Source organism: Athene noctua, chromosome 1 (assembly GCF_965140245.1).
Source record: "Athene noctua chromosome 1, bAthNoc1.hap1.1, whole genome shotgun sequence".
Classification (NCBI taxonomy): Eukaryota; Metazoa; Chordata; class Aves; order Strigiformes; family Strigidae; genus Athene; species Athene noctua.
This window is the reverse complement of record NC_134037.1, coordinates 153,132,173-153,159,896: the sequence shown is the minus strand read 5'-3', so window position 1 is coordinate 153,159,896 and position 27,724 is coordinate 153,132,173. Positions and strand designations below refer to the sequence as shown.

Here is a 27,724-nt window from a genome sequence, read left to right as displayed (position 1 = left end):
CCAACATTTCGTACCCAACACTGAAGGTGAAATCAAGAGTGACCGTTCTGGTTATTGTGTGTATGTGTATGTTCAGCTCTATGTCTTCCACATGATTTCCGTTTGTTAGATATCGGGTTGGCATGAGAATTCAATATAATATTAAGTTTTGTGCTGTAAGTATTCCATGAGAAAGCATTGGGCCAGTCCTAGATTCTTCTGGCTTGTCCTTCAAATGTACAGGTGGCTTTGGGTCTTCAAAAAGTGTGCACTGCAGCCAATCTTTTATAACTGGTGTTGCTGCAATAAAATACTTTGGTCTGCACTTTGAAAATAAAACCAATAAATGAAACCTTTTACAGGAGTGTTTGAATTAAGCACATCTTTCTGAATGGGTACTAATGTAGATGAACAGTTTGGTTGGGAAATGGGGACCAGTGAAAGACAGATTTATAACTAGTCTGAAGGAACTCCAGTCTCAAGGTTATGCCACTTTATTGTTTCTGTTAGCACACCGTTCATGAAACTGCCCTATTTAGTCCTTTGGAGAATTTCCTTAAATACCTTTTTTAAGCTTCCGTAAAACATGGAGGATGCAGACATAGGAAACAGTTTACACTACTGAAATGAACAGGCATTTATATCTATAGCATGTAGCATGGGATATAGTTTTGCTAAAACACATGTACTCCAGGGCTGTTTTTTTATTGAAAAGGGAGTGAGGTGAGATATAAGTAATTTTTATCTTTTTCTCTTACAAATGTACAAGAAACCTATCTTTCTACCTATTTAATGCAACCTTTGCCTGGAGAATCTCTCCTGTAAAAGTAGAAGAATGATCATAACAATGAGGGTTCATCTTCTCTCTGTTTCATTGAATTCTTTCAAAGCAAGGGAAATAGCAGTGAAGTTTCAAAATGCTCATATGGTTTCAGTGGGTTTTGAGTGCCCTCTTTCCTTCCTATTGAAGATGCATCTTAATCATTTACAGTAGTCTCCTGAGGTTTAATTTAGTGCTGATTGCCAAGTACTTTTTAATTCTAGAATGGACTTGCTTATTACTCACTTTTCTCTTTGATTTGTTACGATTATTGCCCAACAAGTAAGTAATCATGAAGATAACTTGGTTTCTATAGAAGAGGAAATTCAGCGTTCTGAAACATGTAGGAGAGCATGTAGGAAGGCATTTTTCAAGTCTGATCTAGAATTTGGGACTTTATGGTTCCCATTTCTTTATTCAGACTATAAAATCAGTCAGTAAAGAATACATTCGTGGCAGTCTGAACAAAACTTAAAAAAAAAAAAAAAAGAAAATAGAAAAGAGCTTTCTACCAGTGAATTTTCTTTTCTAGAGTTAAAATGTAGGAATTTGTCCCCTCACTAGCAGATTTTCTTTCCAATTTCAATTGATTTTTGTTGTTTATTTAGTTCATCTAACTGTCTCTTGCTAAAGGTAAATTAAGAACTACTGAAAAAAGAGAGAAGATTTTGTATCTCCTGTCTATTTCTATAAAATAGTTGAGGAATGACATTTCCTTTTATAAACCTCAGCTCCCAGCAGAGCCTGTCAGGTAATTTCCTACTTTAAAGGCCACATTGTTCATGTGGAATAACTCTCCACATAGTGAAGACTTAAAAAACTTTTCTTGCCTACAGATATGTATAACTAACAGCCTAGGATCTGCTTTGTAGATTAATATAAACTTCAAGGAGTCTGTTTACAAGTATCTCTCTCAAAAAAGATCAGCCTATAATATGTAGTATTTTCACCAAACAAGTGTCAGCCCCTGTAAATAGTTACTCCTCTTGCCTGGGTGATAAAGTTAGGTACTTCCATGAGAAAAATAAGACATTTAGTAGATGCAGTTCGACAGATATTTCCTTTCATTCCTCACATTATCTTTGTAATTATGTTGGTGTTCATATATTTCAAAAATAACATCAACTAAATATTTAATGACAGTGGTTTTCTTCTCATCCAATGAAGAAAGATGGCAGTCTATTTAAAGGTATCCACTTGCTGTGTTGCTTGTGATTCCATTTTGAAAATGAGCTTTTTTAGACTTGACTTTTAAAAAATGTCAGCTACACTATTTTTAGAAAATAATTTGGAAGAGTGATACATGCATTGGAAGGTTTTTGCAACATCAAAACAAATAGCCCTGGTAAAGGCAAAGTGCGACCAAAAGGTAGTGGCAGCTTTCTGCTGGATTGAATTTTACATGCAGTGTTACTTCTGAGGCCTACCTCCAGAAATCAATTTTGCTGCAGTTAGACTATTCCTCTAGATCAGACATTTGTCACAGTTCAGTATCCATCCATCTCCTGCCTCTTTGGCCTTGTGAAGGTAACAAATGGAATTCTGTTTGGCTGTGTCTGGGAAAGATGAGCAGCGATTTGGGTTCTTTCATATCTGTAAGAAGAAGCTGAGCACTGGAATAATTGACCTGTCAAGAAGCAGGCAAGGTGTTCTCCACAAGCCAGCAGCAAGGGAAATGAGAAAACGGTTTTAAAAATGTTATTTTTCAATGTGGTCTATTTAATAACTGCAGCAGTGTCAGACAAGTGGCTTAATTTATATCATGGTGCCAGCTTGCAGAGTGATATAATCAGAGAGAAGAAGCAGAACTGTTATATACATATATGTGTATACACATAAGAAAATGAGCTAAATAAAATATTTTATTTTATAATTTTCATGGGTTTTTTCACACAGACTCTAAAGATAGGGTTTTGGGGTTTTTTTCAATTTTGCACCGCTGTTTTAAATCTCTTTTGGAATAACTTTGTGGAGTAATATTTGTTTTGCATAGTGTTTGTCACCACAAAAATATGACAGTTGGTAATGGAAGTCTCCTTATTTTTTATAAGATGCTGTCTGTCAATTCCTTTTTCCTTAGTGCAGCTCTTAAAACAATACTTTCAGCTGTATTCATCAGCTGCAATTTTAATTTTGTTTCAGACTTACCATATAGCCTCAAAAAAACCCCTGACTCACACTGGTAGAATATTAACTAGAAGATTCATGGAGTTTAAATGCAAAGACAAATGAATACAGTATGTTTTTCTTTAAATGAGTATGGTATTCATTTTACATTTCTTCAGCATTTATTCCTTCTCTGTGTTTCCAGAGGTATGTGTATATAAGAAATCATATTTCTGAATGCCCTTTGTGTTTGAGGATGAAAGTAAATACATTACAGCAAGTTGTTGCATTGTACTTAAACAAAAACTAGCTATACAGTGTTAAGCTTTACCATTATTATGATTATTATTTTCATGTAAAATATTGTTCTAATTAATATCGCACACATACATTTATTCATGGTTTTGCTGTTATTCAATAACTTGGACTTTTAAAATGCTGATTTTTTAACTGTGTGGCAAATTATTTCACTTGCCATAAAATACACAATGCAGCTATTAACTTCACCAAATTTATGCTTCGCACGATTGCAAGGAGTAGCCCAAGGCCACGTTTCCGTGCTTCACTTGATCTGGCTAAGAGTCATATTTTCCACAATACAGCACCATTTCTCCCCTCCAGTACACTGTCTCTGCATCATTCAAGGTCACAAGGACTCTACCAAGCACTGTTTGCTTTGCAGCTGAACCATCATCTGAAAATACAGTTGTCAAAAGGTGCAGCCTCACAAGATAGCAATATATGTGTCATTTTTCCTCTAAAATATTTGTTTCTGATGTAATCTTGTATGGTCCCTTGTGTCCATTTCCGATACCCTCATTTTGAGGTGTGTTGTTCCTGCAACAGGCAACTCCAACTCTTCAGGGTTATCAGGGTAAGGATTTGAGAGCAGCTCCTTCAGCTTGTGCCTGGTCAAGTGCTGAGGAGCATCCAAAGTAGGAACCTAACGAGTCTCAAAGAGTCCATGAGGAATAAGGAAATCTGACATGAATGAGGAGACTAATACTCCTGATATCTGTGGCTGTGTTTAGTTGTGTTAAACCTGCCAGACCTTAATATGAAGATGCCAGTGGCTCTTTGCTTTTCTAAGAAGCATGGTCCAAGGATGTTCATGCAGTCAGGAGTATCTGTTAAAGGTAAGACTGGAGTCCTCTTGCTATAGAGCTTAGCAGTGATGGAGTCCTCTCTGGGTAGGAATACTTTAGACCAGGGACTGGAGTCAGGGAGCCATGACACACAATGTGAGATGCCCAAAACCAGAGGGCTATCTAGATAGGAAATTGGGGCAGGGGGGAGTGATAAATATTTTAGGTTCTGGTACACGATAAGTCTTCAAAATAAGCTTCCATATTTCGTATTAAATATTTTAAGTTCACATTAAAGACGATGACAAATACGTGGAAGAAAATTCCATAAGAAGTTATTAAACACAAAGACATCACCATAGAACAGAAATTGTCAAAGCAACAGGAAAATCGTCCTGGAGGGGTATCACTATGAACTTGCTTTATTAGTTCACACTTTCCTAGCCCCTTTCTGTTAGTTTGGTTCAAGACTGGATAGATGGACTAGCATGAATGGACTAGATGGATCCTAGGACCAGTTCAGTGCAGCTGTTATCAATATTTTTTTCCCCAGGGACTATACCTTAATATAATACACTCGACTTTGGTGACTTAGCTTGCCACTGCGGTGGAGTTTCCATCCTTCCCGAGAATTAATGGAAGCGGGGAAGGGCGGGGGGAGGGGGTGGGGGTGGGGGCGGTGTACGAGAGGTTTGCAGTGGCTGAGGAGGATCATCTGCCACAGCCCTCTGCCGTGGCAGCTATAGCTATGGTGGGAGAGCCCCCGCGTGGAGATGCAGCAGATGCTCACAGAGGGGACTTTTCCGTAGCGAAGCTGCTGCGCCACTTCCCAACCAACATGTCCTGAGCCAACAAAAGCACCCTGCTGCTGGTGTAGCTGCGAGAGGAGCTTTGCCAGCATAGCTCTGATCACTAACAGCTATGATTTTTTATTTTTTTTGTTTTTTCACACTTCTAGTCAACGTAGCAGGGCTGGCAAGCAATTGTCTTGTAGATATGGCCTTGATATGCAGTAACCAGCCAAACAGCTGTGAATGGTTGAACTGAACAGGGCGCTGAAGAGAAAACAATTTGCCTAGGGAAAAGGGGACATATCTGACCTAATTTAGCACTTCCCCTATTCACTGGCATTTGATGTAAAGCCCTGAACAGTTTAACCCTTTTCCACCTAGGAGTTGCAAGGTTTTATGTTTAAACCTATTAAGATAATATCTTCCTGGAGAGTAAATAGGAAACCAAAAACCATCTGCTGCTCACATTTTTATGAGACCATGTCAGGAAAGAAGAATCAAAGCACTTTCCAGAACAGGTGAAGCAGCCTCACATTATGACTTAGTTGATATATCCATAGCTATCAATGAGTATTATGGAAAACAAACGTGAGCGTGAGAATAATTCCAATGCAAACTTAAGAAATGGTAAATATAAATAAATGAAGAGTGATTTGTATTGATTCTCCATCGCCACAAATTGCACATTGTCATTCAGCTCTATGCTTCCCTTCAGAAAGGCATTTTTCAAAATTGTCAGTGCCTAACAAAATGTACATACCTAGCCCTGCAGGGAGTGTGAACTTTGTATGCTGTCTGCTTGTTCTTACACTATTTCAGCAAAATTCATGCTCTAACAAATGGATTAATGTCTTGCTTCTCTTTGTTCCCTCTCCTTGGTGTAGCTCCAAGTGCCCCTCCTCAGTCTGTTACCGTCCTGACAGTTGGAAACCACAACAGCACAAGCATCAGCATCTCCTGGGATCCTCCCCCTCCAGACCACCAAAATGGAGTCATCCAGGAGTATAAGGTAGAAACAATGTCTAATGAGAGGGTTGTGTGTTTACAGAAACAGCCTGCTGAATTACAGAATAACGCTGTTTATGGATTTAGATTCTGACAGCAGTTACAGCTGCCCATATTATTATATGGGGAAAGAGGACTGACTACTTAGGGATTTTTTAATTTTTTTTTGAGCAGTACTACTGTTATATTAAAAGCAAAAATACCATGAGCTAGATCTGAAAGAGAGTTGCAATTGCCAGCTAGTTTACAGTGCTTCTCTGTCTTGCTTTTCCCTGCTGTGGAAAGAGAAGAAGGTTTTTTTTGTTAAGGGCTTCTGCACTCTCAAGACAGGCAGTGAAGTCCCTGTCTTAGAGTGCCTTCAATCTGGCAGAAAAGCTGGCAGGAAAGATACCTCGTCTTTCCCCTGCAAAAAATGCTAATCCTAACACTTCAAGGTCAAAGTCAAGGACTGTGGCTCTGGAAGAATACAAGACTTCTTCAGAGCACTATCTCTGTCAAGATTCACAATTTAAAGTGCTATGTTGTTTGCTCCAAGGAACAGGTTGAACACCACTACTATAAACAGAGTTTACTATATGAGAGTTGCCTGCATTGGTTGTATTTTCTCCTTTGTTGCTATGAAGGTTGATCCTTATATATCATCTTAAATTTTATTATAGTCTATAATTCCCCACTAAGCTCACTTTTGCACAAGTATATTTTCACAATGTGGAAAAAGTGTAGGGTGTTTTTAGGGTGAAGGTGTATGGAGAAAATAATCAGGCAAGGTTCAATATTGTCACAGGAACACCCTGTTAAATAAGTTTGCTGTGGCTGGTTTGTATACCTAGAATGGAATTTTTAATTGAAATAGAGCAGGGCAGTTTTCTTAACAGTCCCACAAAGCATGGAACTGATGGATGCATCTTATTTCACACAAAAAGACGTGTGGGTTTTTTTGGGTTTTTTTGTTTTTCCTGGTGTATCTTGAAGGAATACAGCATCAAGAAGGGACGAGGTGTTTGACTTTTAAATCAGTTAATGGTTCAACCTCTTCCAGTTTATCTCTTGGTCAGAGGGATGCAGTAAATACTCACAATATTTATGTTTAGCATAGCACTTCTTTTGTTTTGCTTTTAGTCAATATCAAGATTTATTAATCCCAGTATATTATTGAGCTCATTTTCATATAAATTAATAATTATCTTTTGTCTTAATTAATCTTGATACTGATTCCAGTATAAGTCAATATTAACCATTAAGGCTTGCTTATAAGCAAATGAGTAAAGCACACTCCTAAACCACAAAATATGTAGATAGGAAACAAAGTGGGCTGATGGTTAATAAAAACTATGTTCCAGGTGAGTGCTCAGACATCTAGGCAGTTTATAAAAACAACTGGAGTCACTACCTAATACACCCCTTCAGTGTTAGGTTAGGTGGCCTCCTGGTTAGTGAGCTGGCTGCAGTGATTATAGTGCAAATGGTCTAATACTTTCTTGAGTATAAAATGACTACTGAAGTTTCACAGTACATTTTCTAACAAATTGAACTGCATTTCAAGGATCAGAGTGCCTATAAACTAATTTATGAATTAAATGCCTTTAATTAGGGGTGTCTTATAGCTGCTGTAACCTAAGACTGGCACAGACAGGGAGTGAAACAATGAATGTAATAGTTTCTCACCATAATGCTTTCTGGTCTGCAAATAAGATCTACTTGAGCTTAGGAGAACAAGGGTTTCTTTTGCCCTCCAAATCTTCTTCAGTGTTTCACAGAAAAAAAAGATAAGGTGTGATAAAACACTGAGCAGGATCAAAAATAAGGAAAATAAGAGTAAAGAGAGCATTGCTCTTGCTTAGATGCATCAGTTGGTTTCTGATAGTGGTTCCACCAATAGCACTTTCCTCTGCTATTATAGTTATGTAGTGTACATGTGATATCTTTATGTATTGTTTATCTTGAATGTTATTAAATGCTTTCTTTAATAATACAGTAGTATATGCAGATAACATTAACTGAAGAATTACTAAAAGGTCTTGGGAAAAGCCTATAGAAAAATGCAAGAGAGAGACATAACACTGAAATCACAGACCATTCTCATCATAAAATGCCAATTTAGATTATAAGGTGGTTTTTCTGTTTAATCAGAGAGTAAATGAGTCAGGATCTGATATCTAGATTCCTGAATGTAAGTAATCACGAAAGCAGCAGTAAAAAGTGGTTTTGTGCTTATCCCATTTCACAATTTTCACTTGTGAAATGGGTTGTGCAATGAAAGGAAGTTGAAAAGGACTTTGAACCGTGTTTCTTCTTTAGTACTTTAAGAAGTGTTTCCCCCTGTGTTTGTATTTTTTTGGTGTCCTTTTGCTATTCAGTGGGAAATTAAGAACGAAAAAAACGTGGGGTTTTTTAGGAAACGTTTGGTAGTAATCATATTACTGAAAAAATATTTCAATTATTCTATAATGCCTCTTTTTCACTTGGATGATTCTGGTCTGAGCTTCTAAGAAGTGTAACCACAGAATTGCACTCCATGGAGAGCCATAGTCCCAAGAGGTATTTGCAAGCAGTCTTTGCAGCTGGCTTGGTCCTGTGCTAATCTGGGATAGCTTGCTGAGCTAAATCATCCCAACTCCAGTACTCCTGGACAGCAACATTGTTAAGAAATCCAAAATAAGTGTTTATCCTTCAGTACCTTGATATGTCATATCTATGTGCAATTGTGTATGAGTATGAAGAATGTCATATTTTTTAACACATCAACTTTTGTCCCAGATCTGGTGCCTAGGTAATGAGACTCGATTTCATATCAACAAAACAGTAGATGCAGCCATTCGGTCTGTAGTAATAGGTGGCCTATATCCAGGTATTCAGTACCGCGTGGAAGTTGCCGCAAGCACCAGTGCAGGTGTGGGAGTAAAAAGTGAGCCACAACCCATAATAATTGGTAAGTGATTGTTTGTTTTGTTGTGTTGTTTTGCCTGTTTCAACTTTCAGAAGTGCTTTCATAAATCACTTCTGGAAGCATAAAAATCCATGGAGCAAAAGACAATTTGAATAGAGCTAGTTAGTTAGCTTTTAACATTCAACTGCCTCCTGGCATTGTGCCTTCTCTTTGTGGAGAGTTCTCGCAGGCAGTGGAGGGAAATATGTTCCTGAGACATATGAGAAAATGCAGATTATCTAGCGAAACTGATTTTTTTTTTTTTTTTTTTTTTTTTTTAATGAATTTACCACTTCTGCAGGTTGATGGATTTATGGAACTAACAGCTTGAGCTCACTTTTCCTCCTGTTCAGATGACTGTAACATTGCCTTATTTGGACCATTGGTGCCTAAGGCACTATTTACAATTGGTTTTCTGAACATTTTAAGTCAGTGTTTCTCAGGTAGCCCAAGCAAATGAGCTTTCTCTGTCAAAGAATAAGTTGCCTCTAGTCCAAATAGAGAGCAAAGGTAGTATTTTCATCCCTGACTTTGAAATGAATGTTTCTTAGTAGTGGTTTCCATGATGAATTAATTTTGTGACCTGAGGGAAACACAGGTCCTGTTTCTTCTGAAATACCTCTCAAATATAAAATATAAAGGCAGGAACAATATGGGATTGGTAAGAATAGGAGAAGTAACCATATTTAGTAAAACAGAATTGAGCTGTGCAGAGCAACACCTCTTTTGAGTGCATAATACATGAATTTTCTTGCTTTTATCTGTATGATCTAATTTAGTTATTTCTTAAGTGTCCTTTTGCTTTTTTGTGTGTCTTTTGTTGTTATTAAATATTTTCTTTCTGGAAAATGTTGTCAACACAATGTCCCAAACATGGACTACTCTGTTACGTGTAGACCTTCAAAAAAGGCTGTCCCCTAAGCATTGCCTAAATGTTTAATGATATTTAGGTTCCCTCCCTGTGCATCAAAACAGAAATTGGGGTACGTCAGCTTTGAATATATTGCCACTAGAGAAGGAAATATGAGTGGAGGTGAAGGTAGCACTGGTTTTAGAAAAAGGCAGCCACGGAAACACCAAAGAGGGGGAAGAAGTTTTCTAGAACTGAAAGCAAGAAATTGATTTTTGAAAATGCAAGAAACCTGTCATCTAATAGACCTGAACTTTGGAAATTTACCTGTGTGAATAACTGATGTGAGACTAGTCCGTCACTGCATTCGCTTTGAGCAGGTGGTCTTTTTTGCATTTCACGAGGGAGTCCATCTAGCTAGGCATTAAGCACACTGGGCTCGTTCCAGCAAAACACTTAAGTGTGTTGCATTTTAAACACATACATAGCCTTGTGTCACTTAATGTGTTGTGAGTTAAACTTGAACCAAAGTGCTTTGCTGGATGATTCCCAGAATGCTCAGTCCTGCATCTGGCTACAGCCCTCTATCCTGATTCTTTCCTTACAAAAAATGACTCATATAATCAAGAGTTAAATGGGGAGAGATCTGTATCACTGCAGGAAGGAGGAAAGGGATGTTTGGAAGCAAATAAAGTACAGAAGAAAGAAAAAAGTTATTTCACATTTACAGACTAAACTTTGCTTTGTTAAACTTAGTGGTATTTATTTGTTCCTTAAATGTTCCCAGAATGTCTGCTTCAAAATGTCTGTCTGGTGGCATCTTTGCATATTTAAGAGTCCTTTGCATGAAAAAGAAAGAAAAGTCATTTGTTAGGGTTGTGTTTCTGTTCTCGTTTCTGTTTTCCCTTTTGGGAGCCCAAAGCTGGATGTGATTATTACTTGTATGGTCTATATCTCCATTGTCTTTAGGTCCCATCTTTCTATTGCTTATAAATTGCTGGCAGTTATTTTTCAGACTATAAATTTTCTTGATAAAGGTAACAATGTTTAAGTGATACCATTTCTGGAAAATTTGAGTTGGTACCACTTGATGTTTGACTAAGAGTCAAGAACATAAAATAATAAAGTTAATTTTTTAGGTAAATTTAAAAAACAAATTACACAGACTAAAAATGAACTAATGAATAAACCTCAAAACATCATCACAAATGGGAAAACATTATTGAGTGACTGTATTATAATGGAGTCCTATACGGCCTGGTGTTTAACTGTACTATTTAACAGCTTGCAAACAGAATGAACAACTGCGAAAATGCTGAATTATGGAGAGAGCAGGTCAGTGATGTAGAAGAGTTCAGCCATGTTGCTAAATAGTATGACTTTCATTGTCATGAAATATAGAGTCCATTGTATAAAAAGAAAGAGAATGTTATTCTTAAATATAGGCTATTTCTTCTAAGAAGAAGTTTTTTTTCTAAAAATAACTGATTTTTCATGGTGGATAATCAACTCCTGACTTCCCAGACCAATTCTAGATAACAGACCCATGACAATCCAGAAATTAAAACCAGGAGAATATGGAACAGTAGGAAGTATATTATTTCTTTAGTTAGAAGTTGTGTCAGTATTACACAAATCCTGTGCCCATACTTCAAGCAGGACATTGAAAAATTTTATGGAAGACATCAAGAAAATCAAGAAAAAAATTTTACGATCACTATTGCTATGCTAAAAAATTTCACTTGGAAAACCAGAAATAAAATTGGAGATAACAGCAATGTTGTTTAATGGGATAGCTATTATTTCTCTTCATCAGTTGGCCTGTTCACTCTTACATTCCATCATTGGCATAATAATATGAGGAACAGCTGCAAACTTTCACAGTAATAGGTACAATCGAATCTGATGTGTCTAATTAATTTTTGGTCCGACAAATTAGTTTTGTTCTTCATTACTCTCCAATGGGAGGAAGACATTATATTTCATTATGTTTTTGTCTTCAGGAACAATGGAGCGTTACAGGTCACACACTTCCCTTGTCTATGTTCTAATTAGTTGAACTGACAGCATTGTTACAGAAACACCTGCAGTATATGGAATAACACACTGGTACCTTGGATGACATATTTATTACTTCTGCTTAAATATTATATAAATGCAAAATTAATGCCATTTGTTTCCCCAAACCCCAACAATTATATTTTTATCAAACACCAGTGAATAACATTCATCTGTATCCACTTACTTTTCAGTCATCAGATTCACGGAGCATATGTTATTTTGACATTTAAATGAATGATTACTTTTGCAGTTGTAATTGCTAGGCACCAAAGGGTAAGAACAAACAGCCAGACTGCAAACTTTAGAAGGCAATTTGGAGACGGATTGCACCTTCCCCTAGAAGAAAGGTAGAGCGTGAAGTCCACTGAAAGCTCTCCCTGGGCTCTCTGCAGTTTGCTCTCATATCATATCTTCATTCTCAAAAGACTGATTTCTGACTGAGAAAAGAAAAGCTGATCTTCAGGCCTTTTGGAGGCTTTAGCAGGAGGCAGAGTTGTTCTTTTCTTGACTCCAGGAGTGTCCACACCCAAAGCCCATGTCTCTGAAGCATGTCCCTGCCCACTCTTCTCCATGGCAGCACGGCTGCCTCTTAAGCAGCCCTGACATTACCTGTTTCCTCACTGTCCCACTGCTTTTACCTCTTCTCCAGAGGTCCCAGAAATTAACTGAAAGTTAATGGCAATTAGAGCAACATCAACTCCCATGCTGATTTCTACTACAAAATCAATTGTGTGCCTGGAAGAGCATGCTGTAGAGTGCCTCTTTCTATTAGTTTTACTCTCAGCACTTCCTCTTTCAGGACTGGGGTGCACCTGTGGATTGGCTCCATGGGCAGAAAAAAGGGGAAAATCCAATAAAGGAGCTACTGCTGCTTCCCTTCTTTTCCCTGTCACAGGTGCTTACTGAGTTTTATTCTCACTTTACTGCAGCAGGACAGGAAACCATCAGGCCTTTAGCAAAATAGGAAAGTATGGGAAAGGACAGCTGCAGCTACCAGGCCCTGAGTCTTGTAAAGCTTACCAGCATGGCCAGTATAGACTGGTACATGATACCAGCCAGTACTGGTGTACTGCCTTGCTATACATTAGCCGGTGTACTCTGTCAGCTTCCTTCTGTGGGACCTGTTTTGTTTGCGGGAAGCCTATTTTGTTTCTTGCACAGAACTACTGAAAGCAAGCCAAGATCTAGCACAATTTCAGCAGTCTGTTTGCAAAAGTAGATGGTCATCGTTACTAAATATTGACATGGTGCTGAAAGAGAGAAAGCTTAATAAAATCACCGAGATCATTAACAGTGTGATAGCAATATAATGCAGTGCATCGCATTTCTTCCTGAGTAACTCAGCCCAGCTCTGAACACAACTCAGGGCCTGTGGCTGCATCTTGGTGGGGGCAGCGCTGGGGCAGAGCTGCTCCACAGGCAGGAGGGCAGGTTGGGGCCAATGGGCCTTCTGGGAGGGATCCTCAGTCTCAACGTGGCTGGTGTCAGCTCTGGGTCTCCTGCAAAGAGGTGTCGATGGAAATAAAACTGCAAGTGTCAGACTTCTCGCATCTGCTTTAGCCAGCGACCTTGTTTGTTTGCTTTAGGCTGAAGCCAGTGTGCTGACACAGGGACTGTTCTGTTGCAAGAAGTGAGCGGTAAATTTAACCATTGCTGAATTATAGAAGAGAAATACGTATGTTTTCAGAGCGAGGCATAATGCTACAATATTTTAAGAATTTCCTCTGAATGACCAGCGTTTTATTGACATATTCTACTACCTTGATGTTTGCGCAATAGTCTTTCATAATTGAGAATCATAGTATTTGCATCTTTTTTGTCTCAGTAGAGTAGCTACTATTGCAGCTCTTTCAGCATACATACAGGCATCAGATAATACTGTATAAACATTTCAAGGATTGAGCTCTATAAATACTTTTACTGGAAATTATGGGTAATTCTTTCACCAGTTTCAAAACTGCAGATGTGGGCAGCTTATATCAAATATACATATAATCCTTTTTTTTTTTTTTTGGTGGAAAATATGTTCCACATTTTCTAATTTTAAAACTAACCATTTTTGACAAGGGAAGTTTTGAAGTAGAAAACTGCTGTCCCTAGAACTACATGCTTTAGCATTTCCTGAATTTCCATTGACATTTTCCATGAGCATTTGTTTTCAGGCCAGACACCAAGCTTTTCTTTTAGAAAAGTTCCCCTTTAGATAAAGAAAGAGAAAAAAGCCAGTGGGAGTATCTACTGAAATTTACAGTTTTCTAATGTAATAAACACAATTTAAGATCTGATATAGTAATTTTTGATGCATCTCACTTAAATTGGTATTCCATGTCATAATTATTTCTTACAGGTTGATGTTAAGAATTGTTCATGCCTATTCGAGGTGAAAAAATTAGCAAGTGGCGATGTGATTGTTTAGAGCTTACTTACAGTTAACCATGTGATTTTCTGCTTTGTGTCAAAGCTGGTGCACTTAGAATTTGTATAGTTTGTTTTCCCCATGAAATAATTACTGAAAAATGTATATTTGGCCCAGTTGAAAATACATATATTTTAGTTTTTATTTTACATTTGGAAACTAGCATGCAGCAAAAATAAATGAGTTAAGTATTTTTGGCATGCTGGCAACAGTGAGAGAAGGAATTATCTTTTTGTGTTGTAGCATATTTTGTGTTTGTATTTCTCATTTGGAAAAAGCTATTTATTGTTCGCTTGATTTTTTTTTTTTTTAATTGGTTTCCTGTGATCCATTTTGTTGTCATTGCATTCTGTCTATAATTATATAAAAACAGACCAACAAACATATATATTGTTAAAAAAAAAGCTCTGGACTGTCATCTGTTAGATTACTTGGGAGAGTGCTATAGAGCTACCTTTTCAAATATATGTTTGCAGCATTGCAGTGAATTATGGATTTGCTTACTAGAAACATTGGTTTTCAGGTGTGCATTTGTACTCATTAAAGCTCTCCTAGTGTGGATAATTCTTTTAAAGTGCATTACTGATTTTTTTAATTTTCATTTGCAGTACTTGGTTCCTGTTTATATTGCAGAATACATAATAACAATGTTCTGACGATTTTCTTTTGTGCAGGAGGTCGTAACGAAGTTGTCATCACTGAAAATAACAACAGCATAACTGAGCAAATCACTGATGTTGTCAAACAGCCTGCCTTTATAGCTGGCATCGGTGGTGCATGTTGGGTAATTCTGATGGGTTTCAGCATCTGGCTGTACTGGCGCAGAAAGAAGAGGAAGGGGCTCAGCAATTATGCTGGTAAGAACAGTAACTATTTATTACTATCTCATCAGGTTCTATCATGAAGTGAACAGGTACTGTTAAACCTCCTTAAAAAACATGTTGAACTTACAGCAAAGGTGGTCTGGGTGAATTCTGTATGCTTGTTTTAAATGTATGCTGTGAAAATGCTGGTGTATGAGAAGCTTTAAATGCATTGCTTGGTACCACATTTCATCATTATCATAAGACAGTCTTTATTTTTACATCTTCAGTACATGTAGCATTAAAAAAAGTACAAAGAGGATTAACTGTACCTCTTGCTTCTTGCTCAGAAGGCACTCTGTTAGCAGTCCAGCTCCATTTGTGTGCTCAAATATGAATTAGACTAGACCCTTACAGGAAAAATTTGGTCTTTTCCTTCTTCATTCCTATGCATTTCCATGTTTTTGAAGCCATGTGCCTGGGAAGTGAATGGAGAGACTTAATCAGTAACTCCATACCTATAGCTGGAGAAGAGAGTGATGTGTTAGACAGAGAAGTGTTGTCCAAAGTTACCTATGGCAGAAGCCATAAAAAGTTTTGTCTTGAAGGTAGAACACCTTGGAATGCCCTCACAGTGTGATCCCTCTTGCACCAAATGTGTTGCTCCAGTTACAAATTAGGTTTTGAAAATTACATTTGGAAATATAAATACAATTGCCAAATGAAAATTTTTGCTTCCTCCCCCGACCTGTTTGTTTTGTGTATTGTTCTGTGCTTCAGGATTGTTATGGGTTTTTAGGAAGTCAGGTGAATTACCATAAAGTGGGTCACTGAAGCCTAATTTATAACAAAAAAAGCTGTTCTTCAAATATTTGGGTTAATTCTCTTGTAGTGCTTGTTAACATCTAAAAAGAGAAAACATTTCCTTTCTGAGAAAAATTTGCGCAGTTGAGGACACAACATATTTAATGTTGACGTTATATCGCACTAAAGTTACACTAGTACTCTTCTATTTACAAGTTACCACATGAGAACCTGAGGACGCAGTTCCCTAAGCCGCTGAGCATCTCTAACAACTTGCCAAAACCCAGCATTCCCTGCTCACAGCCAGGCAGTCCTATGCCTCCTCACCTTGGTGTTAGCCATCAACCAGAAGGAAACTATTCTATGTTGGTTTTCAATCCTTCCTGCTGTATTAATTTTCCACTGGCTCAGTGAAGCAAGGCAGCCCAAGAAGAAATTAGACAAGCAGTGGAAGCAGAGGGACGAGAGACCCATTCTGTGACTCTTGGACTGACTCAGTTTCTGTGGAACCTCACCTTGAGTCACCATGTGACTTGTATCATTCATAAGTTATACTTTTTGCCAAGGTGTTTTCTTCTTTCCTTTAACAGCAATGACTTTTACTCTCTGAGAGTTGGGATGGTGTTAACTGAGAAACTAATATATATCACACACACCTGTACATGTGTCTTTATATGAAATATTAGTCTAGATCCCAAGATTTTTTGTATTAAGAGACAGCTGTACTGTTATTCCTCTTAGGAAACAGTCCTATACATAAATTTTGGACACTAAGCTAAGATTACTCTTTTTTTTTTAAAGCAGAATTATTAGCCCTGTATGTGAGTTGGCATGTTGTGGGGAGGGAGATTTGAGAGCAGTCTTTTATACCTTAAAATGCATAGCTGTAAATAATTATAATACTCATTATAAACAGTGTGTCTCCTGCAATTCATTCCTTCTCATGATGTTTGCGGCATCTAAGTGTGATATGAACATTGCATTATAACACAGAATTCCCATCATCAGAATTATGAAATAGTGTATGCTTTCAGCAAGGAAAGTTTATAACAGATCATGCTTCAAAACTCATCCTAATGTTTACAGTTTGGAGAACAGCATGTCCACACGGGAAGTCTTAAAATGTGACTGTCAAAATTCACTGTTCACTTTTCCAACCATCATTATTCATTGGCTGCTGGCTGGTTAGTGCTTTAAGCTCAACTGTTATGTCCTGCTTATGATATTCAACCACAACTGAGTAAATTCCAGAGGAAACTCGTGCCCTGCAATTAGTGCTTATTATCAGGGTGTGTAACTCACAATGTGTTTGCTTTCTTGTTTTGCAGTTCAGTCCTTCACCTTCACCCCTGCAGGTACTGTCCATTAGTCTGTCTCTTACGTCACCTTACCAACACGTCATTGCAAACATTAGCTGTTTAAGTGTTTACGAACATGTGAGAGATGCAGAATTAAAACCAAATGCAAGGAGAAATACTTCTGCTGCGTATCTGTGATAAAAATGTAACATTCATTCTCCTAATTATTCCAGGGGAACATAAAATCTACTACCATTAATGTCTCTGTCATTATAATTCTGCATACATCTTACTCATATAACTAATGCAGTTTTGAAAGTTATTTGCAGGACAAGATGCTTGAACTAACAATGTAAACAAGCATTAGTTGTATATAACTGAATTTTGATTTTAAAGCTCAAGAAAACTCTATCTCAAACATTTTTTAAAATCTAACTGAAGAAATGAAACTTTCCATTTCTTTAGCTGTTAGTTGCTGTATGTTGGCCTTACCATGAGGCATTAAGATCTTCAAGCAGTCTAGTGATTAACCTGTACATGCATTGCCTTTACAGTGGTTTTGAAATTGAAGCATTTACTGGTTTTCTGCCTACCCAATTCAAAGCTGTTATGCTAGTTGTCATATCTTTAATAAGCATAGCATACCATAGACCATCATCATAAGTGTGATTAAAGATATGTGAAGAATAAACTAAGTGTGGCTGAAACAGCAGGTTGCAAAAAGCTTAGTCAACATATGGATATCCACGAAAAATAAAGTATACAATAATAGTAGTGATTAATACAAAAAATTAGCTTCTGCTTTCATAAACTCAAGATTCAAAAGTTTAAAAAGAGTTATGCCTCAGTGTTATAAAGTAAAAGGCTGATAAATCTCAGTATTTTCTGTCAGAAGTCTGTAAAGTTTTTTGCATGTAGCTTGGCTCCTCAGTTGCACGTGCCAAAGCTGTCTCCTCTTCTGTCCCCTCTGCCATCGATGTGATAGAGGCCAGTCTTCCTACTGTACTGCTGAACTGGTCCTCAGGCTCAGCTAGCTGCTTTCTTTCTCTTATCTTCAGCCACAGCTTGAGTGTTTAGCGTAGCAGGAAAGAACAGATGACTGTCAAGGCAGATGAGTGAAGGTGGTGATGTCTGCCCCAGGGGCCTGTGACATTATGAGGGAGAAGAGTCCTTGTGGAGAAGCTCTGGGGGCTCAGGAATTGTTCCTCTGGCTTCCGGGGAGGTTTGTTCAAGTTAGTGTAAGTTGTGACACAACACATCCTACCCTAGACACTGTACTTGCTTTTCTTTGAGACACAGCATAGAATTTTTTCCAAAATGAAATAATGCAGCTTTGCATTTGGTTTCTATGATTATGCCAATGTCAGCTGTCTGTAACTGTGGTGAGTTTTTCCCATTGGCTTTGTGGCATACATTGGCATGACACAGGTTTGTGCTGGAGCCACAGTGACTGTGCATGATTCAGTGTACTTGTTCCACATGTGCTGGGCAGCTAGGGCATGTCAGAGGCATGGCCAAAAATTTGCTTTTTTAAAAATAGTTTTGACATCTCATGGACTTTATAGAACTTTAACAGCCCATAGTTCTATTTCCTGGCCTATAATAATTTCTGAAAGGCACTGAGAACCTAAGTCATCCAGTAGTCAAGTCCCCAAAAAATATCATTAATTTAGAAAAAAAAAAGTTCTTGTGAAAGAACATAGTCTATGTTTTTTATCTTTATACCCAGAGTTCCCTAAGAAACATGTTAGTTCTCTTTATATTTGAATTTGCCATTGGTAATGTCATTTAGACAAACATATCTATGCTTGTGGGGAGGTTTGATGACACTCAGAACTCTATGTTGTTCCCTTCAAAGTTACAATTCATAAACAGTTTGGTTTCAGATCTAAATATTTAGACAGTGGTATGTAGCTTTCAGAATCTCATCAGACACAGCTGTCAATAAAGTTTTAGTAAAGATGAATTTGTCCTAATATACTTAGATTTTAGAAGGTGTACACTTTCAGACATTTGCTTAAAATTCTTCCCTCAGAATGTTGCACAACATGCAGATTTGACTGTGTAATAAAGAGAATTGAATGTATTTCAGACACAAAATGAAAAAAAAAAAGTTATTTCTGATATAAATGTTTTTTGTTTTGTTTTTCTTCAGTTGTATTTGCATGTGTAGAACTTAAAGCACAAAAAATAGTTGTTTAAAAGTCTGGATTCTGCAGTTATATAATTACTTGCTAAAAATGGTCTTTTGGGTCATTTTCAGATTATGGGTCATTCACTGGCACTATTTGTTACTTCTATTCTGTCATTAGGCTTCTAAGAGCTATAATTTCTGCTGTGTGACTAAACTACTGTAACACTCTGTGTAGAGGAAGAGTAAACAGCAAATATCACACAGTTGGTAAAGATCTGTGCCAGAGAAGAATAACTGATTAAATTCATTAAGCTTTCTGCCTTTGTGAACATGTTCATAAGCACTGATCAGTTGCTCAGATTGTCATAAATAAGGTGACACTGAAAATCATGGCTAAATCTTTTTACTATTTTCAGTTGAACTGACTCCAGTAGTTATTGAGCCACAGTTCTGCACATCACTATTCCTCCACTTCCCTTTTCCCCATCATGACTCACCAGGCATTGATTCTCGGTAATATCAGTATTACAAAACATATGATTTTTCAACTGTGTTTGTTAGATTACTACTGGTAAGTAGTAGTATCATCGTCTGCAGCTGTACAAGAACTATACATTTTTGGTACCATGACATACAATCAGCAAAACCAAATCTAGCACAGAGACACTAAATCCAAAAGTTACCCCTTTTCAGACATCTGTTCTGTGACATGAAGGATGGATTGGTCTTACTTTCGTGAGTTTCTGTACAGCTGCACTGGGGTTTTTGTGTTTTTAAGATTACCCTTTACTCAGATTGCCTGGATATAAACACTCACCATGGGTTTCTACTTGATAGATGTAGAAAAGATAGATTGCACAAAAGAGATATCTGACCACTTGTTTAGTAGATTTTTTTTTTTTCATTCTCATATTACAGTGACAGAACAGAATTTGTTGGTTTTGTACTGGAAGTTGCAATTCTCTTTTCACATTTTGTTATAAGGACTAACACAAAAAAGGCATGGAATCCATTTGTAGAAATAAGAGAAATTTCACTTATCTGCTTATCTTTCCTGTGCCCTCAAAGTCAGTGTTGTGCCAGGACCCACTCACTTGAATATTCAGGTATTTTCAAGTGTCTCAACCATCAGTCATGCAAAGAAAGCAAATATGTTTTTTCACTTATAAGTAAGCTTATTTAGTGACTAGTGCTCCTTGGGATTTCATGAAACTGAGTAAACAAAAACAAATTTAAATAGAGAATTATGGAATGCTACATATTTTATGCGCAACTCTTGAAACTGTTAAATGAGGATAAATTATTTGACAGAATCATCCAAAGGTAGACAGAAGATTTGATGGAATTTTTATATGCTGATTATCTGTTCTGAGTTAATGCTTATTAAAAGAGGATTAATCTACATTCATATTTGAGGAACAGCTTATCAGAAAAAGGAATGAGACTTGGCTGGGAGCATTAAAGTTTTCATTTGTGGTAGGAAAATGTGGCCTACTAGAGATAGGCGTACAGAAAGCTTTCTAAAGCTTTCTAAAGCTTTCTTGCCTCAGAATGTCAGTTCACTATACATTTGTATTTTTCCAGTTCTAGCAGGCATGAAGATTAAGTTTAACCTTGTCAGATAATATTAGTAAATGGTTTGGGTACCTCCTTGTATATTTAATAAAAAATGTGTGAAAAGCTCCTTAACGTATGCTGTTCTTCATACAAATATATACAATATAATTTCCTTAAATATTATGCATTTAAAATGCACTTTGGATTATATTTCTGCATTTTTACAGTCCTTGAAGTATAAGCTGGTGGGGATTCCTTCAAAATCTCTCTATGCAGAGGTTATTTTTTTATCTTCTTTTGAAAACCAATCTCATCCCTGCAGGTCTTCAGCCTTTCTAAGAACATATATCAGATGCAAAGAGTGCTGAAAGAGCTTTTTTGCTTCCTTGGTGATAAAAAGCAAGGGAGATGGGTGGGTCAGTAATAGGGACATCCTTCCCTTCCTCCTCTTACATTGCCCCTTGAAATTGCTCTGCTTCCTTTTGAAGTGGAGACAGGATGAATAAAGCCAGCTGTCTGTGTGTTTTATTTTTACAGTGACATCTACAAGCCTGCATTGCATTAAGTATGCTCCTATTCAGACATTTAGACTTGTTTTGTAATTGCAGAAATCAAACTGCAGGCAAAAATGCTGACAAAATGTACTGCAGGAATGATAAACATAGTGCTTGTGTTTGCAGCCTGACCATATCTTCTGTTGTTAGCTGTCTTTCTTTTCACAATATTGATGTTAAAAGAAAGGCACCTTCTCTGTCCGTCCTCGGGTAGGCCATTTACGGATGACATCAAGAATATGATTTTTTTTCTGTAAAATCCTGATGATGTGTGCATACTTCAAGAGGAATTTTAGCTAGCTAAATTGATATTCTGGAGTCTTTTCCACACAGAATAGTAACTAAAATACTTTCTTGTTTATTTTCTCATTAAGATTATAACCATCCACTCACTGGTATACAGCATGGAGGGTAAATGGAAGAACCTATATTCCTTCTCAGTTCCATACACATCACGTAAGACAGGCACAGTCTGCCCCAGCAAAAGCAATGTCACTGCAAGACAAGTTCTTTTTTTGATGAACTAAGCTGAAACTTTCTTCTAAGACCAGTGTTTATATTGGGAGGGTACAAGATTAATTAATTTAGGAAAAAAACAGGAAACAGTTAATGCCAGCAGGATACACAAACAGAATAAAGAAGAGTAAATGCTGTGATACCTGTCTCTTCTCAACAAGCTCATATGCCACAGCCAATCTGCAGCAATTATGGCTCTAGCGAAGAGGTTTCGATAGCATGTCGTCTTGATATGTTTCTCACAGCATGCCTTGGAGTTTTTTCCGTACATCGTTACATGGAAAATAAAATGTCTCTGGCAAACATTGCTGCAATCTCCTACTAACCCTCCCATTTTAGCTTTGTTTTATAAAGGTACACAGGGGATATAAATATTTTGAAGACCACAAGTATTGTTTGGGGTTTTTTCCATATGAGATGCATAGTTAAAATCTCACATACCTGTATGTGCTATACAAGTGCTGAGAATATTACTTTACAATTATTTCTGGTAGATAATAGTCTAAAGAAGAGCATTAATCCCAAGAAGTTTTTAGAAAATATCTTTTACTGGAATTCCCTTAAATCTGTACTTTATTTATAAGGGTTGTTACTGAATGTGCCTCTGTTTCTCATTTTCCTTTTTCCTTGTTTCTTTAACAAATGTTGGAGAAACAGAGTATTAAATTAGAAGGGAGGAAGAGAAAGAAAACAACATCTAATGTACTTTTCACCAACATACTTTGAAACATAACTGGGCAGTAGCCATCTCTTTGCATATTCACACATGATATCCACGGCACTTCAGATTATTCACTCTTAAACAAAGAGTGATACAGTCATTTGACAGAATGACAGAATCACAATGTTAGAAACAACGTGAATGAAAGTAACATCAACTCTGAAATTAATTAGCTGCAATGTTTTACCATGTCTTGTTTTTCAAAGTGACTTTTATTTAATAGTTCCCATACTTGCATTTTGATTTTCTTTTCATTAATTGGTTTGATTACATCCTTTCAAAATTCAGCTATTAACCATTTTGATGTGACATATGACTGCAGTGATTTTCTGATATTGATATTAGTCTGTTCTGCAGTGAAGGGTAATTAATCACCCTACCCAAGCACTCTTCCAGTAGGGCTTCCAGAGTGGCCAGTTTTGTCCCCTTTGCTGAATGTAGACTGTGAAATTATCCTAAGACTTAATAAAGCGACAAAGATTCTGTAAGGTTTTGGAAGTATTTTCATGGTGGATTTATGTCATCGCTAATGTTTTTAATGATTACAGAATTTCTGTTTGGTGTAGTAATTCTGTCTGATCGGAATGTATTATAATGGAAAGCCTAGTGTAGTTTGGACTAATATTTGGAAAATCTTGCAAATACTCCAGGAGCTATAATTTAATGATGGGAAGGTCTGTCTTTCTTACGAAGGTAAATAGTATTTCTAAACCAAGGCCTATTTTAAATTACACTGGCCACAGACTCTTCCATTCCTCTCTGAAATTCAAATTCTCATCTTGTCAGGGGCCTGAAGGGATGCAGGTGTCCAGGACATGGATATAATTTAATAGTCTGCCTTATCTATGCCTGACAATAAATAATGGGGTATTGCCACTGAGAATCAGAGTAGTCTGTTGGCCTTGATTCAAAATATTTGCCAGTGCTTCAAAAAGGAACATCAAATGTTGTCAGTTAGCATCTCCCCAGTAATGTGGGTTTACCTATATTGCCCTGACATGTAATCCTGTTAATAAGATAGATAAGGGATAGGCTGGTTTTTGTCAAACACCCATGAATGGAACCATAAAAACAATTGCCTCCTTCTGAATATGTCCTTGGCATCCTCTATGGAAACACTGGAAGCCCTTTTTCTCCCCAGTGATACTGGCATGTATGCATTTATGTGTGGGTGCTAGTTCTTGTACTTCTAATGGAAACAGTGCAGCTGTATGCTTTTTTTCACCCCCTCAGCTCTAACAGAGCTGCCACCTCTTTGTATTTGTCCTGGGAAATGGCATATTTGTGTGGTGACATTATATTGCTGCATTACGACATGATGTTATTAACTCACTGGTGCAATGTCATTATGTACTGAAGCAAAAGCATGCCAAGAAAACAATTTCATCACATGGCTCAGTCTTGCAATGCAAAGTCATATGAAGGGGCCTGTTTTGCCCAGGCGGCTGGTTTGCCTTACAAGCTACAGAGCAAACTGATGTTAATCAATAATATGCAGTGAAATTCTAAACAAATTGTAAGCCTAATGTGTTTGATCCTTTTCTTATCATTTCTGTACTTTGTTATGTGGTGATGCCAAGAGGCCTCCAGTCTTGGACACTGAACAGTTTGAATTGTTACTTTTAATTATTACTAATTGATTTTTCCCTGTCTTATATGTGTGTGCGTGTGTGTGTGTACGTTTGTTTGTTTTGTTTTTCCAACCAAAACACAGTCACTTTCCAAAGAGGAGATGGAGGACTAATGAGCAATGGAAGGTATGTTTCCTTGCATAAAGGTCTTTCCATCCATATGTATTTTTAAAATTAGTGATCTGAAAAATGCTGCAGGTAATACACTTGGGTAATAGCCAATCATTGGGAAGACTGGCAGCGCTAGGAGGAGTTAAGTGGCTTGCCACAAGGTTTAATGACCTATCTGTTGTGCACTTTGGAGGAATCAAGCCCAGATGTTTCATATCTCCCAGATGCCCTGAAAGAAATGAGTAGTAAATATCACAAGGAATGTGTTCATTTGTTACCGGGATGTTTATTGCATTAATTAGACATTAGCAAATGAAGTTGCTCTTGTTTAAGACTCCTTATTGGCTCCCCCTAAATTGCTGTGAGTGAACAATTACACTTAATCGATCACGAAATAAATGATTCATAGATGATGAATAGGCTGTAGATTGATAGGACTAGATTCCACAACTTTGGCTACTCAATTGAAATTGATAAAAGCTGATAACGGGCCCATATATCCTCATCTATTTTCCCTTTGCCAATATGGAGATTGTAATTAGGCCCTGGTAATAACTTCCAATCTCCCGTTTAATCAATATTTTAGCAAAAAGAGATTAGGCCTAATGAGAGTGAGTAGATGTGGCAAGAAAGCGGCAGGGTCTTCTTATTGCCGTTTCCATAGAAACCGATGTTTCTCTTAGGGATTGTACCAGGCGGGGGTCTATAACATACAATGATTGGAGATGTTGCTTCAACTTCATGACTACATTAATAACCAAGAAAAGCTATAGAACCATGGATGGTTTTTTGTTTTCATTTGAGGGAAGGGAAGTGTCTGCAGGAAATGTTTTGTTTTCCCTGTTAAATACAAGTACAAACAGTCCGACTGCCTTGCTAAACTTCTGGCTATTTTCTCTGGGATGAGAGACACTGTGCCTCATGGCCTGAGTGTACCTTCTCTTTCAACATACCCATCATTTAATACTGCTCTCAAAGCTGGGAATTACAGGGATATAAAAGCCATGCGGTAGTGACACATAAAGATAGCTGTGGACTTTTCATTAATCCTACTCAAACCTGTTTGCCTCTAAACCATCCAAGAGTGCTCAAAGAAAGAGTTACCAGCCTGTAGATGACAGGCGTGTATTTGAGATTCAAGGGAAGGAAGAAATAGTAGCCCAAAGTCCTGGAAATGGCTGATATGGAGCAATCAGTTTGAGTGATGGCTCCCTTGAGGTGGTAATTTATCATGCAGCCCTGGTGTAGGATCCCATGATGGTGCTGCCTAACCCCTGTTTCACACAGACAACGGAGTTCATTTAGATTCTGGCAGAATAACGACGGATGCCTAGTCCCACTTCTACTGACAGAGTTGATTTGTATATAACCTTAATTAACTGCTCAAGGTCTTTAAATCATCAAAGGCTACACAATTTTAATTTGAAATAAATTAAAGTCCTCCAAACTGTTTGTTACCTATGGTGTTAGAACAGTGATGTGGTCTCTTCAGCCACCAGTTGTCTCACAGATATTTTAATTTTGTAAATACATATATATATATATATATGTATGTATATCTTTTTTTCTTATTCTGCTTCAGTCGACCAGGTCTGTTGAATGCAAGTGACCCCAGTTATCCTTGGCTTGCAGACTCTTGGCCTGCCACAAGTCTGCCAGTAAACAACAGCACTAGTGGACCAAATGATCTTGGAAATTTCGGTCGTGCAGGTAGGTTTTATTTGATTAAGTCACATTACAGTATACAATAGGCTTCTGTTGTTATCACATTCATCTATGATAAACATTGTGTAATATTTTTATTATTATAGTTCTTCCTACGTTTGACTCAAGATTTGATTTTAAATTTACTTTAATATGTTCATTTTGGTTTTTCTCTTCTTTAAAATGTAGGTCTAGTTTGTAATTTACCCCACAGTCATGAGACAGGGTCTGCTTATCATCTCAAGAGAAAGGTATTTGTTGCTCAAACTCATTCTCTTTTGTGTGGAGATGAGCAATCTGCTGTGCAGGGCAATGTAGCCAGAGATGGAGGATGTCCATAAGAGCAGAGAAGAACTTCAGGGATGCAGGAGGGATGTTCATTCAGCAGAAGGAGGACTAAAGAACATTGTTGCTGTCGTCTTACTCATCCCCTCCCTGCTGAGGGACTGCTCTCAGTCTCAACCATAATCCGTGAAGAAGGACTCAAAAGTCTTCAGAAATTTTACTTCTTATTGAAAGAAAGAATACATAAAAGGGAACCATTTAGATTTTTTAGGGGTTTATTTCCATTTTGAATTGAGGGAGGCCCTTTGGGGAGGTGAGGTAATGATTTATAATTATGGTGATGAAGCTTTAGAGGGGTTATTTTCTTCCAAACATTTTAGTCAAATGAGAATTTCAAGATGTATGATTGGGATTTTTAAAAGTCATAGTACTATTCACATCCATCTGTTACTTCCTTGGTTTCTTTGATATTATAACGCAGCTAGTTCTGCATAGTGGTGTTCAGAATAGGACTTCTAACATAAATGAGTATATAAATAGTTTTAAGACATAAATACATAAAAAACAATTAAGACAACTTTATATATATCAAAAATACATTAAAATGCAAAAAAAAATCTATAAAACCATCAAACTGATAAATGTGAAAATAATTTAGTTTTGAACTGTACCAGAATTTGATTCTGAAAACCATCCCCCACATCGGTTATATGTTCCTGTGCAAAACTTCTTGCCTGTGGTTTAACTACTGTGATTTCAAATTAGAACAAAACATTCTAGATTTATTTTCCATATAAAAATGTTGCAAAGATCTTGTCTTACAAAAATATTATAAAGTAAGCAAAGCTTTTTATAATATTTAGAAGGCAACTGAACATCTGCCAGCTTCTTTGTTGTGAATATCTTGAAAATAAAATCCTTCAGTGCTTTTCCATCTTTTCATAAGCTCAGATAATGCAGAAAAATTACCATTTTGTTTTAGCATTTGGCTCTATACGACTGAAATTGGAAGCATGTTTTAAAGCTTTTGGCTTCAATGTGTATGAGGCATAGGTCCAAATTTGTCCAAGAAATGCAACAGTTATATTTTGAGATTCAGCAACTTAATTCCACCCGTGATCTTTACAGTTGAGCTCACAATTTTCTTCTGGCTGGTTTGGGACCACTTAACCCTGTCTGTTTCAGCAGTTGAGTTTGTGTGCTTCTGCACTAAAGATGGGTTAGAAGTCAGATGTCTTTCACCATTAATTAACTGTATAGATGGAACTTGGGCCTCTTTTACTGGTTAAAAGGTCTGTGGTAATATAAAAGGTCTGTAAGAATTTTGAAAACAGTAAGGTGGCAAACAACCACTTTGGAAATTCAGAAACTGAGGCAGGCAGTTCTAACATTGCCTTTAAGAGTGATATCCAAATTATGTCCTAGATAGACATTTGGGAGCAAGGCTGTGCGTGGGAAGCACAGGTTAGGTTTGGAGTCACGTAAGGCTAGAAAATGGTACTGCATCTCCTCAGGCAGCAAAAAAGAGCTTCCCCCAGGAAGTATTGCAGCACTGTTTTGGAAAACA

General features: G+C 37.2%; 1 protein-coding gene across 4 annotated transcripts in view; it reads left to right on the top strand.

The window, feature by feature from the left end:
• ROBO2 (roundabout guidance receptor 2) overlaps nucleotides 1–27,724 on the top strand; it is a 950,293-nt gene that overhangs the window by 871,999 nt on the left and 50,570 nt on the right. For all 4 annotated transcript variants that reach the window (XM_074901798.1, XM_074901780.1, XM_074901788.1 and 1 more), the window contains exons 16-20: nucleotides 5,666–5,790; nucleotides 8,544–8,715; nucleotides 14,714–14,896; nucleotides 24,141–24,183; nucleotides 25,751–25,878. In XM_074901798.1, coding sequence (XP_074757899.1) covers nucleotides 5,666–5,790; nucleotides 8,544–8,715; nucleotides 14,714–14,896; nucleotides 24,141–24,183; nucleotides 25,751–25,878 — 651 coding nt within the window. The remainder of the gene's footprint in view (nucleotides 1–5,665; nucleotides 5,791–8,543; nucleotides 8,716–14,713; nucleotides 14,897–24,140; nucleotides 24,184–25,750; nucleotides 25,879–27,724) is intronic.